General features: G+C 41.4%; 1 protein-coding gene across 23 annotated transcripts in view; it reads left to right on the top strand.

The window, feature by feature from the left end:
• Positions 1 to 17,337, top strand: part of ptprz1a (protein tyrosine phosphatase receptor type Z1a) — a 197,760-nt gene that overhangs the window by 57,069 nt on the left and 123,354 nt on the right. For 16 of the 23 annotated variants that reach the window (XR_005234290.1, XR_005234291.1, XM_037980715.1 and 13 more), the window contains exons 3-7: positions 130 to 309; positions 2,127 to 2,278; positions 4,565 to 4,660; positions 7,223 to 7,289; positions 7,374 to 7,531. Coding sequence is in view for 14 of the 23 variants with exons in the window: in XM_037980715.1 (XP_037836643.1) it covers positions 130 to 309; positions 2,127 to 2,278; positions 4,565 to 4,660; positions 7,223 to 7,289; positions 7,374 to 7,531 (653 nt within the window). In the remaining 9 variants the exon portion in view is untranslated. Of the gene's footprint in view, positions 1 to 129; positions 310 to 2,126; positions 2,279 to 4,564; positions 4,661 to 7,222; positions 7,290 to 7,373; positions 7,532 to 7,850; positions 14,708 to 17,337 lie in introns of those variants that run through there. The other 7 variants (XM_037980718.1, XM_037980717.1, XM_037980723.1 and 4 more) reach the window with 7 other exon arrangements.

Below are 17,337 nucleotides of genomic sequence, written 5' to 3'. Positions count from 1 at the left end.
GCAGTATAGTCTGCTGTGTGTTTGTTAGTTCTTTGTTCTACTAGTTTCTCCTTATCAAACTTCTTACAATCCCTTAACACTGTCTACTAAAAGCAATAATTAGACATTGTACCTGTATCTGCCCACCAGGAACATTAAATCAACACAACTGGGCCAAAAAGTTTCCATCGTGCAGCAGTGCCAAGCAGTCTCCTATTAACATTGAGGAAGACTTGGCCACTGTGAAGCTGCAGTACCAGAAGCTGAGATTTGATGGGTGGGAGAATCTGACAAATGACAGGACAACCATCACAAACAATGGCAAGACAGGTAAGAGCCATCATGCTAAGTCATCATCAACAATGTCAACCTCAGAATTGCATTGAAACAGGGATAGAGGATGGAATAGGGTGGGGAAACTCAGATTCAGACACCCGGCCTTTCATAAGTAAGGAATAAATCTTGTGATAGCCACTGGCTTTCTCAAACTCAAGGCTCATATTATCTATGACAGTCACATTTATAGTTTTGCAAAGAACAAAAAGTAAAATACACTGTCATTATGATGCATCTGCCTGTATTTTCTTCATGTTACTTTTTTTCTTTTTTGTTTTTGGTTAATAATGGTAACAAGAGGGAGTTTGGAGTTTTATATTCTTGCTCTGAGCTTGCCCTTTTCACATAGATTGTTGCACTTTTCACTTCAAGTTTGGCTCCTACAAGAGGCCCAGGAGCTTGAATGTTCTGCGCAGGTATTTCTCCAGTTGCTTGTGGTTCTTTTTCTTGACGTTACAGTCATTTATGATTGCTACAGTTGTCACCACTGACTTCTTCTATAGTTTGTCAACCATCCCAGTGGTTGGCCATCACATGTTTGTCATTTTGGAGCTGCATGTCCCACAGTATCTTAGCCTTGTCATTCTCCACCACGTTTGTTGGAATCGCCCGCTTGATTGTGGGACCTTCAGTCTCTACTGGGCATAGATGTTCCTGTACACTATTCTAGCCACTTAGTTTCTGTGTTCTGTGTGTACTTTTTGCCTGGTTGCGTCTTGCATCCTGCTGATATGTGCTGGATTGTCTCATGTACATCTTTGCACAGTCTGTATCTTGGGTCTTGTCCAGTGTGGTAGACCTGGTAGACCCCAGCTTCTGTTGATCCTATGCTAAGGGCCTGCTCTTGTTCTGCCATGATTAGTGCCTTAGTGCATTCCTTTTGTTTCTACTCCCAAAATCTGCTGGTACTACATGCTGTGCGGGGGCTTATCTATCCATTATAGTTTCTCCCATCACTTATCTTTCATATTGGGTTTCTGACATCTGAGACATTCACTTAGCAGTGCATCACTGGGAGCTTTTTTCTGATGTAGTTCAAGATTTTTGTTGTTTTATCCTGTATAGTCATTGTAGTGTTCACTAGTCCTCTGCTTATCTCCTTTTGCTTAATGTACAATCTCAGGGTGCTGGACATGAGGTGAAACCTTCCATGCATTCTGAGGAGCTTCCTTGTCTTGACATCAGTAGCTTCTATCTCCTTTGGCCAGGCTATCATACCAGTAGGGTATCTGATGACTGGCATGTGTATGTGTTAATGGTTGGAAATTGTTTTTGCCAGTCAGCTGGCTCTTCAGGACTTGTCTGACTCTCCGTAGGTACTTGGTTGTGGCTGACATTCTTTGCATCCCCTTCAAGGTTACCATTTACCTGTGGGGTTCCAAGGTGTGTGTAGCTGTCCTGAACATCTGTAATGTTGCCTTCAGGAAATTCAGCCCCTTCAGCTGTGATCACCTTACTTTTCCTGGATACAATTTAACCAGATTTATCTAACTTACATTCCAGTATCCTTGTTGTGTATCCTGGTGAGGTAGACCAGTAAATCAATGTCTCACTTATTTTTGTACAGCTGGATGCCATTCATGTAGAGAAGGTGGCTGATGGCTGTTCCACTTTAGATCTAAAATCTGTAGCCAGTTTTTATGCTGATTTGGCTAAGTAGGTTCAAGCCTTTGCAGAACAGAGAAGGGACATGCCACACTTGATGCTGACTTGTGCAATAGAAAAGTGAGATTTACAGTTGCTTTGTGTTTAAAGATAATTTTTTTACACAGTCTCACAAAATGTACCTGTGCATGTCTTTTTTTTGTCAGTGACAATCAATGTGGATGGAGAGTTTTATGTTAGCGGAGGGGGTCTCGGGTCAAAGTTCAAGGTGGGACACATCACCTTTCACTGGGGCCGCTGCAATGCCTCTTCAGAGGGCTCAGAACATAGCCTGGATGGAGTCAAATACCCTTTAGAGGTAAGACGTATGACTATTAAGCTCAGAAATTCCTCAAATTTTAATCTTACACACACAAAAGGTACATTTAGGATTGGGAAATATCCTCTCAAAATTATATCACAATATCTCTGGTAATTTTGTGACATCAAGATTTAGAACAGTAAGAATTAAATTTTGTTATTACAACTTGTAGGTAGCACTATTTTTTAAAAACACTTCACTTATTTGCAGGTACAGATGAAGAAAATATATGTTGGACTTTTTTTCTGTCATTACTTCCTAGAACTCTTTTTTGTAAACTATAATTGTAACAATTTGTAAACAAAACCCAAACTAGACACTGCAGGAAAGATTTTTTAAAAATGATTAAACTTGGAGGCAGAGATTTTACGTAGCAGAAGGGGTGGACCAGAATCACCAATAGCAGATTTTTGTAAGTAAAAAACTTCTGGATAGAATTTCAATCAACTCTTCAGAGGTTGGTAACTTCTTGAGGGGCACCGCATGGACAGTTTTAGAAAATGTATCAACAACGGTGAGTATAAGTGTTTCTCTATGATGGAGAAGGTTAGTAATGATCTTCATAAACAAGTGGGTATGGTGTGGGAAACCTTGGACTGGGCACAAACTGTAGATGCAGTGGGCATACTCCTTTATATTTTTCTTAGGGCAGGGCACCAAAATTGTTGTTGAACAACAGAGTATGATTGATGCCTGGATGACAAGTGAGTTTTGAGGAATGACAGAAAGAGAAAATCTTGGAATCTAATATTTTCAGGGACAAAAATCATTTAACAGAACATCCAGCCAGGGTGGGAATTGAATTGTTTGTTTGAGAGACTTCTCTCTCAATTTCCAGTCAAGTGACAGCTAGCTGTGTGGAAGTACATAATCAGCATCCTTGTTCCCTTCAAGATATTTCTCAGTATGTGAATGTAGTCAAGAGAGGGTGCCAAGCTTCATACTCTTGGACCCTGGTCAGTTGGCCTCTGTCAAGATGAACTGACTAAAGAATAAAGCCCTCCTGACCTGAACCACTTTAGGTATTCCAGGTTCTGGTGATCTGCCCAAACTACAAATGGCTGTTCCAACCCCTCTAACTGATGGTAAATGGACTGTTCTGATATAGCGCCTTTCTAGCCAACCAGGCCAATCAAAGCGCTTTACAACATAATCTGTGTTGTCATTTACCCATCCACATACACATTCATACAGAACTCTACATCTCTGAACAGAAACTAATCAGTCATCAGAGGCAATGAGGGGTTCAGTGTCTTCCCGGGACACTTTGACATGCCAGGAATCAGTGTTTCCTGCCAGGAATCGAACCTCCAACTCTTTCATTTGAGGACGACTGCTCTAACCACTGATCCACAGCCACCCAATGTTGCCACTGTTTTATTGCAAGCCTTACTGCAATGAGTTCCCAAGCTCCACTGTGTAGTTTCTTTCAGCAAAATTGCTTTGGGAAGACACAAGGATGGAGACAGGAATCAGTGAGACAGCTGAAAGGTGCAAGGACACCTTGGGCTAATAGAGTTTACATTTTTTGGCTTTCACTTTACTCTTGTTGTGGAACAGACAGAACAAGGCAGAAGGAACATGATGAAAAAATTATTCAAGATTTTTAACATGACCAGCTGGTGTTTATAAACTCTGTTTGAAATTATATGTGTAACTCCTATAGTCAGTAATGTTTACAAATGCAGTCAAAGATCAGAAAAGCCGGATGGCAGAGCATTCACAAACACTGACTTTTGTTTAAAACAGTGTTTTTAAACAGATGGGTGATAATAAGACTTCTGTTTGCAGGAATAGTGACACAAACCTTGTGATGTGTGGAGATACAGTGTCTCTGCTTTGTAATTGTCCACAAAAATTCAAAAGACAATAGAGGGAGGATCAACTATTTACTGAAAGAGACATGTAATGTGATGTAATGACATGGTTGTGGAAAGTCAAACTGGTTCCTAACTTTATTTCTAAAGAAACAGCTCTAGCACTAGCCCCTGTGTAGCACTGGCACCTCCTTTGTGGAAAAATCCTTTAGTGAGCAGCACTAGCACTTTAAAAAAGGTAACAGAATAAAGATTCTAATTCCAGAATAAAAGCTCAGTTTACCTCACAAATTAATCTTGTGCTTCAGAGCCCCCCGCCCCCCTGGGTTCAAAAAACAGACCAAAGTTACCAAAGAGGGTTGTTTGTATCCTTGATTGTTGATTCTAATTCAATAGTATAATGTCGCAGTAGAAAGAATTAACTTCACATAATGAAATTTAACAAAAGTTGTTTTTATTTCCATAGATGCAGATCTACTGTTATGATGCACATCAGTTTGACTCTTCAGATGAAACCAACAAGGCCAGTGGCAGGATCACAGCGCTTGCTGTACTGTTTGAAGTATGTTTTTTATGTGTGTAGGTGTGTGTATGTGTTAAGGACAGATGATTGTGTTGTGTTCATTTTAAATTTGTACTGGATAATAGATTTTATTTGATGATATTCAAAGATTTTGTGTTTGTCAATGCAATATGAATCTTCTAGAACATAAAAAGGCACAAAATCGCTTCCATTAAGCAAATTAATTGAAAACTGCATTTACACTCAAACATTTTTTCAGCTGATGACAATGACAATTTTTTCTAATAACTTTACCCAATGAAAATATTTATAAATTAAAGAGTACTGGTCCAAGCACTGAACCCTGAGGAGTACCGTGACTAGCCCTGCTGTATGAATAAGATTCAATATTAACATGAACATAGTGGAATCCATCAGATATGTATGATTTAAACCATTTTAGATCTGTCCCTGTTATCACATCATGTTTACACCACTGTAATAGAATAATATAATCAGTTCTGTCAAATACAGCACTGAACTCTAACCCACAGGACAAGTATAGACATAAGTCCACTGCCTGAGGCCAAGAGAATATCAGCAACTTTCACCAGTGCTGTTTCTGTGCTATGATGAGCTCTAAACCCTGACTGAAACTTCTCAAACAGCTTGTTTCTGTACAGTTGTTCACACAACTAAATTGCATCTATTTTCTCAAGCGTTTCTGAGATTGATGGTAGATTAGATATAGATCTATACTTGGCCAGAGCTCCTGAATCAAGAGGGTTTTTTCAGTAAAGGTTTAATTGCAGTCTCAAAGCTCTGTGGCACATAACCTATTAGAGACAAATTATGCAGATCTAAAATGGGGATATTAATTAGGGTAAATACCTCTTTGAAAAGTCTGGTTGGGATGGGATCCAACAGATATATTGATGGTTTGGATGAAGCTGCTAATTTTGACAATTCGGAAAGCTCAACAGGACAAAAACAGTCCAAACACAAATAAGTTCTAGTGACACTTCTAAAGTGGTTTCACATGACAGGGAATCAGAATCAAAAGTAGGAAAGATGGTGTGAATTTTCTCCCTAATTAAAATAATGTTTTTGATATAGAATCTCATGAAGTCATTACTACTTAGTTATAGGGATACTTGGCTAAACAGAGACTTTTCATTCATCTAGCTACAGTACTAAATGGAAACCTGGGGTTGCTCTTGTTCTCTTCTATTAAAGATGAATAATATACAGTTCTAGCTTTATGAAGCTATGGTAACAAGCTATCTCTCCAGGTTAAATAAAATTATTCTATTTAGTAGAGTTCCGTTGTCATTCCAACTTTCTAGATTGCCTGTTTTAAAGTATGCAACTCTGGATTAAAACAAGGAGCAAGCACCCTCTCACTGATCACTTTATTTTTCAGTGAAGCAATTTTATCAAGTGATGTTTGCATTGAAGTTGTAACAGTATTGACACAATCATCTAAGTTGCTGTTCTCTGTTGCATTACTCTGAAAGACAGGAAAATATTTTATGCTAACTGAAAATATTTTAGATTTCAGTCAGTGTTTGACATCCGTCATTTAAAATATCAGATATTAGTCAGATCACTGTCTGAGGCAGTGTTGCTGTAAAGGCAGAGAAGAGTTGCTAGCTAAATATGATTTGATAAAACCACCTTGGTTAAAACTAGCCTCTGATATTATTTAGACAAAGTAAATTTATAAAATTGCCCACATTTTAAACTAAAAAGATAAACTTGCTCCACTTCATCACCTGCTCTCATTTCTGTTTGGGAGAAAAGCGACTGCAGTGCCAAAGTATTTTTTTCAAGACATAATCGGTGCCACCATCACCCCACATGACTGACCCACCCACCAGCAGCTTAAACAGGCCCTGTTGGTGGAGAGAGACAGCCCGTCAGAAGTGTCTCTTTGGCAGACCAATTACTAACAGAAGTGTGAAAATATTGTTAAATAAACTGTGTTTACTTTTGGACCAAAGTCAGCTTTCATATGTCTCTTAAGATTAAGTGATGCTACATGAGTGTGTGAGAAATAGGTTAAATTGGTGAGTGATGTGTAAGAGTTGACAACTCTGTGTTATTTAGTTGACAAAACTGAAAGAAACTAAACAAACTGAGTCAGGCAAAATTTTAGAGGTTAGAGGTTTAATATTAGCTAATGTAGCATTGTATGTCATTTTCAGTAAACTAGGGTTGCCAACTGTTTGAAACTAAAAACGACTTGTTCCATATTAAGTTGATAAGGAATACGTATTGTTCCTTATCTGTAAGAGGCTGTGCAAATCTGTTTATGTATAATAGGTGAAACAGTGATGTTTAGTGATTACATGTTCCTTGGATGACATCACTTTTAGTAGAAATGGCTTCTCATAGCTAAATATCTAGACAAAAATTATTCCCTCCCACTGTACTGCTTTGGTCAGTCAGTGTTGCTTATTTCAGTTTCTGAAAGTTGGCAACCCTATGACTGATGTCATAACTGATAAGGCACTAACTATTGATAACTATTTACTTAACATCATTAAAAAAATGGCCAGACTGCCCCTTTTTCTTGTACTGTCAATAATATGAAATTATGTGGATTTTTTTTTTGGACAGACAAGCACTGAAGACAACATAAACTATGCTGCTATCATAGATGGCATCAACAGCGTGAGCAGATATGGTACAGTAGTTCATTCTTCTCTTGCTTCTTTTCACTTATTATCTTTTGTTTTCCTTTCTCATTTTTTTCTTATTTGTTGTCCAGGAAAAACTGCACAGTTGTTGCCTTTCACTCTGCAAGGTCTCCTGCCAAACTCCACAGAGAAATACTTCATCTATAACGGCTCCCTGACTACCCCGCCCTGCAGTGAGAATGTTCAGTGGATCATCTTTAAAAACAAAGTGACAATATCTGATGAGCAGGTGAAAAAATAAGCTTGAGTATATTGCAGTTTAACTTTTGCCTTGAATATATGATAGAACCCAATTTATTACATGCTTGAAGCCCTGCTTCACTTCAGTGCAGTTTAGAAGACTAGTGATGTGCAATCCATCCATCTTTCTGGGTCACAAGAAGCTGCTGTCTATCTCCAGCAGTCACTGTGCAAGAGGTAGGGGACACCCTGGACAGGTTGCAAGTCCATCGCAGGGCCACATATAGACAAACGAGACAAACAACCATTCACACCTAGGGACATTTTTAGAATCATCAACCTAACATGCATGTTTTTGTCTGTGTGAGGAAACCAGAGTTCCTGGAGTAAACCCACGTGTGCACAGGGAAAACATGCAAACTCCACCTAGAAAGGCCCTGGGCCAGGAAGTGATCCTGTAACCTTATTGCTGGGAGACAACAGCTCTAACCACTACACCACTGTGCCACCCTCATCCATAACATCAGAAGGTTAATAAATACATAAATAAAGTAATAAAATCATTACAAACCTGCAGCAACACATGATCCTCTAACCTCTGAATACTTTATTGAAGAACTAATTAATCAGGAATTAGTTATCATATTTATCGTATAATTAGTTATCTTATTCATAGAATACGAAAATTTAATTACAGCTTTTTCTTCCTCTGCTGAATCATCAATCACTGGTTCCACAAAACCAACCATCTTTTCTTTGTGTTGATCAAATTCAGTTTGCTGCCTCAGAGACATCTCATCAGTGATCAGGGTGAACACCTGGAAACATCTGGTGATTGTTGAGTCTTCACTTTCAGAGCGTTCAGCCAGGTGATCCGTGAGCAGATTCTAACCACCTGTTAAATGAAAATAAACACATTTTAGATGGGATTATAGTCACTGTTGATTTACTGATACCTTCTAAGTTCTATCAGCTGCAGATTTAAAACGGGACTTACACAAAATTTCAAATACAATAGTAAAAAAAAAATGTTTATTTCAGTTTTAAAAGTTTATAATGCAATAATAAAGAGAGTTAAGTAACATAGGCTACAGATTCACCTGAATGTTTTGTGCAAGATAAGGGATCACAATAATTAATATTTATATACTGAGTAGATATGTAATACAGTATAAAATGACATAAACCTCCTAATTTTCATGTAATACGCATCAAGATGTCCCATTTAATGACCTACCTGTAAGTGACTCCAGCTTTGCTTTGAACTCTTCAGTGATGAGATTCTTGTCTTGTCTTGTTAAACATAGCCTTGTTAATATAACTGTTATATACACTTATCAATGAATTGTTATGCTGTCTGGGCATTTTCTGATGTGATTTGTGCAAGCAAACACTACGCAATGTGAAGGCATTACAGTACTGCTGAGTGGAGAAGTTAAAATGAATTACTTCCTTAAGATGGGAGTGCTTTCATCTCATCAAAAGTCACGTGATGTCACGTCTATAGAATATACATCACTGGCAAATACAGTAACACTTAGAAGTGAATCTGGGATGGTTTGGTTCCAGATCTTCGCTGGAGCATCACGCCTTATGGGTTAGAGTCTCAGCCTTTTAAGTCTTGATATCAAGCTCATGGCTTTGTTAACCTCGCTTTTTGTGCATCTCCTTTGCTTCTGGTTGTGCTGCCTTTTTGCTCGCTGTCATTTGCCTTCCTGGAACTTACCTTTGAACCTGCCCGGTGAACTTACCTGCTCCTGGACCTCTGGACTCCTCCCGTCCTGGATTACCTCTGCTTGAGCCTGCTTCGCCTCCACGCCTTGCCGCTCCTTCGGACCTGTAAGATAAAGACTATTACTCTCAAGAATCCTTTACTGCTCAAACTAACCGATCTGTACCAGAGACTCACCTTGCTCCTTCCTGCCATTGCAGATCCCCCTGGTTGTCTTCTACTGTAAATACATCACCTGTAAATAAAATCACTTACCTTTTACTCCATGTCTGGTTCTTGGCGCCGCTCATACAACTACTCTGGTTTATGTCAGTATGCTCCAGCCAGAAACTGTCTAGAGCGGCCCGAATCCAGAAGACCCAGTCATTTTTGCACCTGGTTGTTCCCAGGAACCTTGGATGATTTTTTTTTATTTTTTCAATTCCTCAGGCCCAAGTTGGCGTACCCCGGATGTGGGTAAAGAAATTTACTGAAAAAATGGCGGAACGCTCGACCCATTCGGAACTCACAAAAGCCGCCACAACTCGGCAGGCACGAGTCCATGTTAAACGACCTGTGTGAACAACAGTGATCAGAAACCGGACGACTTGACCAGCTAACTATGCTAACTTAGGAAATTCATCAGAAGCTGTTGTCCCTGGAGCAACTCACACCTGCAGCACCAACTTCTGCTTCCACCACTGCAGCGGGAACACAATCTTCCCCGGCTACCTCTCACTTCTGGGATGTTCCCTCACCTACTCCTGAGCATTTTTAGGTTTCCTGTTACAGTGCTCTCTAGTTTTTTATCGCTCTCCACAATCTTTTTTTGATGATTCCTCAAAGATTTCTTACATAATCGGTTTATTGAGAGATAAGGCGCTAAGGTGGGCCGAAGCTAAATACAGCTTCTGGGCTATTAGTCAAACTCCATTCAATCAATTTCTAGAAGATTTTGAACAAACTTTCGGACATAAATACAGTGAGGCAGAAATCACTAAGAGATTGTGGAACCTAAAGCAAGGACAGAGATCAGTGGCCCAATTCGCCATTGACTTCCAGACGCTGGCAGCGTCTTCCGGTTGGAACTCATAAGCATTGAAAGGTGCTTTTATCAACGCTCTACAGGAGCCCCTTAAGGACCAACTGGCCAGAAGAGACGAACCCTGATCTTTGGAGGAGTTAATCACTCTCACCATCCAACTGGACAACCACTTACGAGAAAGGCAACGTGAGAAGGGCTACAAGTTCCAGTTCTCTTCTTCCTCCACGACTCATCCATCTATCGGAGATCAGAGGGTGGAGCCCAGTATCGCTGGAACAGAATCAGAGTCCATGCAGCTGGGTCGAGCCCGGCTGAGTCCGGAGGAAAGGCAGAGACGATACGAGGCCTGTGGTGATAAGTGACATTTCCGTGCAAAATGCCCATTTCCGTTAAAAGGACAAGCTCACTAGAGGAACGAGGGATTCTAGTGAGTAGTTTGGCACATCCCCTCAGTTCTTGATTCTATTTACACACCACTATCACCAACGAGCAATACAAGATGCCCATCCATGCATTGGTGGACTCTGGAGCCGAGCAAAACCTCATCTCTGAGGACGTGTTTCACAGTTGGTATCTACCCTTACAAGAAATGACCTCCTCGCTACCAGTCATGGACATCTCAGGGCAGATAATCACCCAAATCAAACATCGGGTCTCCAATCTCCATTTCATCACTTTTGGAAATCACAGCAAATTGGGTGAGTTTTTGGCGTTCTCATCACCCACGTTTCAAATGATACTAGGTTTTCTGTGGCTACCAAAACATAATCCGGTTATCAATTGGGCAGAAAAAAGGATAAAGTCTTGGAGGAATTTCTGCCTTAAGAACTACCTACACTTCGCTATACTCTCTATCTCAGAAAGAAAAGAGCCCCCTGAAAAGTTATCTAAGGTTCCCCTCGAGTATCATGACCTTGCACCAGTATTCAGCAAAACCAAAGCCCTGTCTCTCCCTCCACACAGACCGTATGATTGCGCTATTGAACTTCTACCTGAGGCTTCTCTTCCCTCGAGCCGGCTATTCAACCTATTAGGTCCAGATAGAGATGCCATAAAAACTTATATCGAAGAATCTCTCTCGTCTGGTATTATTTGTCCAACCAGATCCCCTGTTGGTGCTGGATTCTTCTTTGTAGAAAAGAAAGACAAGAGCCTTCGCCCATGCATAGACTATCGAGGTTTAAATCAGATTACGGTAAAGAACAAGTATCCATTACCCCTAATTGACTCAGTCCACCAGCAACTCCACTCTGCCACCATTTTCACTAAATTAGACCTTCGTAACACATACCATCTGGTTAGGATAAGAGAGAGGGACGAATGGAAAACTGCTTTCAAAACTCCTCTGGGGCTCTTTGAATATTTGGTGATGCCCTTTGGACTCACCAATGCCCCCGCAGTTTTCCATTCTCTCATAAATGATGTTTTACGTGACTTTCTGAACATTTTTGTATTAGTTTATCTAGACGATATTTTGATTTATTCACAGAACCCCACTCAACATCGTCAACAGGTTATAGCAGTGCTTCAGAGGCTCTACGAAAACCAACGCTTCATCAAGGCTGAAAAATGTGAGTTCAGTGTCTCCTCTGTAACCTTTTTGGGCTTCATTTTTGGACAGGGACACTACAAGACTGATCTCAAAAAGACCAAAGCAGTGGTAGAGTGGCCGGTGCCCATCGATCGACGCCAGCTACAGAGGTTCTTGGGGTTTGCTAATTTTTACTGCCGCTTCATTAAGGACTACAGCAGGGTGGCGGCTCCTCTCACTCAGCTCACATCAATCAAACAACCTTTCATATGGACCCCAGAAGCCCAGGCTGCTTTTGGTGAGTTAAAGTCTCGCTTCATTTCCGCTCCCATACTACATCATCCAAATCCCAAACTCCAGTTCATTGTTAAGTTGGATGCTTCTGACTCTGGTGTGAGGGCCATTCTCTCCCAGAGATCATCCACGGATAATAAGATTTACCCATGTGCTTACTTCTTACTGCGTTTATCTCCAGCAGAAAGGAACTACGACGTCAGCAATCGGGAGCTGTTGGCCATAAAGTTGGCTTTGGAGGAATGGCGGCACTGGCTGAAGGGATCCGAGACACCTTTTTTGATCTGGACTGACCACAAGAATCTTTTCTATTTACAGACAGCCAAGAGACTAAACCCCTGTCAGGCCAGGTGGTCACTGTTCTTTGGGAGATTTAACTTCTCTATCACTTACAGACCCGGCTCCAAGAATGTCAAACCTGACGCCCTATTCAGACTATGGTCTGATTCTCAACCGCCTAACAGAGAGAAACCCATTATTCCATCCACCATGTTCATCAGTTCACTCACCTGGGCCATCGAAAGAGAAATCAGTGAAGCTCAACAGACGGAACCTGACCCGAGCAGAGGGCCACCGGGAAAAACGTACATACCCGAATCTGTCAAAGCTAGAGTACTAAATTGGCTTCACTTGAGTCAGTACTCCCGGCATTAACCGGATGTTAAATTTGACTAACAGATACTTTTGGTGGCCCTCTCTGTCAGCAGATGTTATGGATTTTGTGGCAGCCTGTCCCACATGTGCTCGTTTTAAAAACAATAACCAACCCCCTGCGGGCCTGCTGCAACCTCTACCCATTCCCAGTCATCCATGGTCCCATATTGCTTTGGACTTTGTCACAGGTCTGCCTCCGTCCCAGGGTAACACCGTCATTCTAACTATTGTTGAACGATTCTCAAAATCGGCTCACTTCCTCCCCTTGCCTAAGCTTCCTTCAGCATTCGAGACGGCCAGATTAATGATTCATCATGTGTTTCGCATCCACGGCATCCCAGTGGACGTCGTATCCGACCGAGGACCCCAATTTTCATCCCAAGTGGGCAAGTTCTTTTGCATTGCCCTCGGAGCTAAGGTGAGCCTCACGTCCGGGTACCACCCACAATCGAACGGACAAACTGAGCGTTGCAATCAGGAGTTGGAAGTCGCCCTTAGATGTTTGGCCAGTGACAACCCATCCTCATGGAGTAAACAACTCACCTGGATCGAGTACGCTCACAACACCCACGTATCATCTGCTACGGGTATATCTCCCTTTGAGGCCTCCTTGGGCTACAATCCTCCGCTATTTCCCAGATTCAAATCTGAGATCACTGTGCCATCAGTCCAATCCCACTTACAAAGTTGTCGAAGAATCTGGAGACAGGCTAAGCGTGCTCTCATGAGAACTGTGGAGCAAAACAAAAGAAGCGCAGATTAGCATCGCTCCGCTACCCCTGCTTAACGGGCCGGTGACAAGGTTTGGCTATCTACCAGAGACATTCACCTGAGAGACTGCTCCAGAAAGCTGACTCCTCAATTCATTGGCCCCTTCCAGGTGGAATGCCTAATTAATCCCACCTCTGTCTGCCTTACACTCCCACCTACCATGCGCATCCATCCCACCTTCCATGTGTCCCAGTTTAAACCAGTAGTTGAAAGTCCGCTTAGGCCACCTACTGTCCTCCCCCCTCCCGCCCATCTAATCGATAACCATCCAGCCTTTACGGTGAACCGCATCTTGAACATCAGACGAAGAGGCAGAGGGTTCCAGTACCTGGTTGACTGGGAGTGCTACAGACCTGAGGAACGGTCATGTGTCCCTAGGTCCTTCATTTTAGATGCTGCTTTGATCTGATTTTTACAGGGCTCACCCGGAGAGGTGTCCTAGATCGCCAAGAGACGATCATTGAGAGGGAGATACTGTGGGGATCTGGGGTTTTTTTTCTCCGCCCTGCTGGCAGTACCATTAATCCTTCCTCCCCATCTGAAGCAGATTCGACCTATTGAGCAGCATCCATACAGAGATAGTCAACACATGACAAAAAATCTCTGTGAAATTTAAGCTATGGAACACTCAGGCAGGAAAACTCAAAAGTTTTCAACATTATACTTGAAATTTAAAAGATGTACCTTCTGAGGGCCAGACTATTTATTTTTCACTGGTTGGGTACAAACTGTTTAGGGGCAAGGTGCTCTTAGTCCTGTAATATTAAAATACACAATGTTTGTTTTTTAAATATTTGAATCATATTCATCTTATTTTCACAAGATAAAGCTGTGGGGATCTGGAGTTTTGTCTCTGCCCTGCTGGCAGTACCATTAATCCTTCCTCCCCGGCTGAAGCAGATTCCGCCTAATGAGCAGCACCGGTATTTAAGCCTCCGGCTGGTTCCAGATCTTCGCTGGAGCATCACGCCTTATGGGTTAGAGTCTCAGCCTTTTAAGTCTTGATATCAAGCTCATGGCTTTGTTAACCTCGCTTTTTGTGCATCTCCTTTGCTTCTGGTTGTGCTGCCTTTTTGCTCGCTGTCATTTGCCTTCCTGGAACTTACCTTTGAACCTGCCCGGTGAACTTACCTGCTCCTGGACCTCTGGACTCCTCCCGTCCTGGATTACCTCTGCTTGAGCCTGCTTCGCCTCCACGCCTTGCCGCTCCTTCGGACCTGTAAGATAAAGACTATTACTCTCAAGAATCCCTTACTGCTTAAACTAACCGATCTGTACCCAAGACTCACCTTGCTCCTTCCTGCCATTGCAGATCCTCCTGGTTGTCTTCCACTGTAAATACATCACCTGTAAATAAAATCACTTACCTTTTACTTCGTCTCCATGTCTGGTTTTCGGTGCCGCTCATACAACAACTCTGATTTATGTCAGAAGCCAAAAACAATGACAGTGTGTTCAGTTCAGTCAGTGGTTTACATACAACCCAAATTCTGAAAGAGTTGGAACATTGTGTAAAATATAAATAAAAACAGAATGCAATGGTTTACAAACCATTACAGTGGAACACAGAAAACTATTCAAATGTTGAATCTAATAAGTTGTACAAGTTTTAGGAAAAACAAAAGTAATCTTGAATTTGATGGCAGCAACACATTTGACCACAGACCTTTAGTACTCATTAACAAGCTTCCAATAGAGTTTTGACTGATATTTGACAACTTCTCTTGCCAGTTTTGATAGAGTTCATTTAAATTGATTGGCTTCCTATCATTAACTTGACTTCTAAGCATAGTCCACAAATTTTCAATTGGGTTGAGTTTAAGGCTGTTGGAAGGTCACTTATTGTTGCCTTCTTTATTCAATCAGAAACCATTTTTTATGTCAGTTTGGGATCATTGTTCTGTTGGAACACCCAATTGTGTCAAAGTTTCAACTATCTAAATGTTGATTTCAGCTAAAATAGAAGGATTTGGAGTTATTCCTTCTTTCCATTCATTTTGTGCAATGCATCAGTCCCACAGGGCAATATTTCCACCACTATTAATATTGACCGAACCATAATGGCCCACTTTTATCATGCTTTTATTATTGAATAGTTTTATCCTTGGTGTCATGGTTTGGTCATACAACTCTGAAAGAAAGTTCTCTTCAGCAGGTGGTGAAATTGTCATCCAGAATGACTGGAGTGTCCCAACAATCAGTGACATCCCTGTACAGCAGACATGTACAGCAAATAGCCACTTCTGTTTTAAATGATGACTTTCATCCTCTCCATAGGGAGTTTCAGCTTCTTCGCTCTGGATGAAGATTTTTAGTCCCTAAATGTAGGACCAGACATTTTAAAAACAGCATTGTTCTGGCCGCTGTTACAGAATTGAACAAGCTGAAATGAGACTGCCACTTTCAATGTTTTTTTATTGGATTTTAATGGATTTAACAGATTAAGTTTAGATTTGTTTGTTTTATACTGGGAGGAGGCCCAGAGGAAAACCCAGGACACGCTTCTCCCAGGACATGTTTCTCAGCTGGCCTGGGAACCCCTTGGGATTCCTCCGGAGGAGCTGGCCCAAGTGGCTGGGGAGAGGGAAGTCTGGGTCTCCCTGCTTAGGCTGCTTCCCCCGCGACCCGACCCCGGATAAGCGGAAGAAGATGGAAGGATGGATGGTTTTATGGATTTTGATTTTAGTTGTGAAGCTTGCAATACTTTGTTGGTGTTATGATGTTTGCATGCCCGTATGAGGGTTTTGAACCACTGCAAAACAAGTCTACCTACAGGTATTAATAAAGTGACCTTGGCTGTGCTTCACAGTTGGTACTGTGTTCTTAGGTTTGAAAGCCTCAGCTAGACTCCTCTCAACATATGTCTTGTCATTGTGGCCAGAAACCTCAGTCTTTGGCTTGTTTTTGTGGGCACCTGCAGATAGCCGTCCAGCTTGAAGATGTGGGTTTTGGAGTGGAAACTTCTTTTTTGGTCAGCACCCTGTCAGTCCATAGTGATGTCAAAGTTACTTCACCATGGTCAGAGACACTGGTCTTTTAGCAGTTTCCAGATCATAACAGGCTTGACCCTTGGTGGATTCTAAGTTGTTCCTCAACATCTTACCCAATTTTCTCTCTTTCTTAGATCTTTACTGGGTTCCTTTCTACTTATTTTTAGTGTTAGTCAAAACATTGAGTGCTGTCAAATAAATCCTTCCAAAGAGAAATTACTAGCTGCAGTCAATCATGGTCAGAAGTGGTGCCTTGGTCTTATCAAGTTAAGATGTTCTAGAATTTTCAGCACCACATATAAAAGGTTTAGGTGAATGTACACTCCTGATCAAAATCTTAAGACCAGTCAAAAAATTGCAAGAATTTGCATTTTGCACTATTGGATCTTAAGAAGGTTCTAAGTAGAGCTTCACAATGTTAAAAGAAGAAATCAGCGTAAGAGAGAAAATCTTTTGAGCGGGGAATTAATTGAAAACTGCATTTACACTCAAACATTTCAGCTGATCAAAAGTTTAAGACCATAGCTGAAAAAAAAACCCCGAAAACCCCCAAAACAGAAATGAAAGTGTCAAAAAAAAGGACTCAGTAATGAGTAGCCCCACCATTCTTGTTGATGACTTCAAACAATCGTTTAGGCATGCTTGATGCCAGTGTTTCCAGGAGGCTAGTGGGAACGTTGCTCCAAGTGTTGAAGATGGCTTCACGAAAGGCATCCACTGTCTGGAACTGATGTCCATTTTTGTAAACTTCCCTTGCCATCCATCCTCAAATGTTCTCAATTGGGTTTAGATCCGGGGAACATGCAGGATGGTCCAAAAGAGTGATGTTATTCTCTTGGAAGAACTCCTTTGTCAGGCG

Source organism: Kryptolebias marmoratus, linkage group LG17 (genome assembly GCF_001649575.2).
Source record: "Kryptolebias marmoratus isolate JLee-2015 linkage group LG17, ASM164957v2, whole genome shotgun sequence".
NCBI lineage: Eukaryota > Metazoa > Chordata > Actinopteri > Cyprinodontiformes > Rivulidae > Kryptolebias > Kryptolebias marmoratus.
This window is presented reverse-complemented; position numbering and strand designations above follow the sequence as displayed.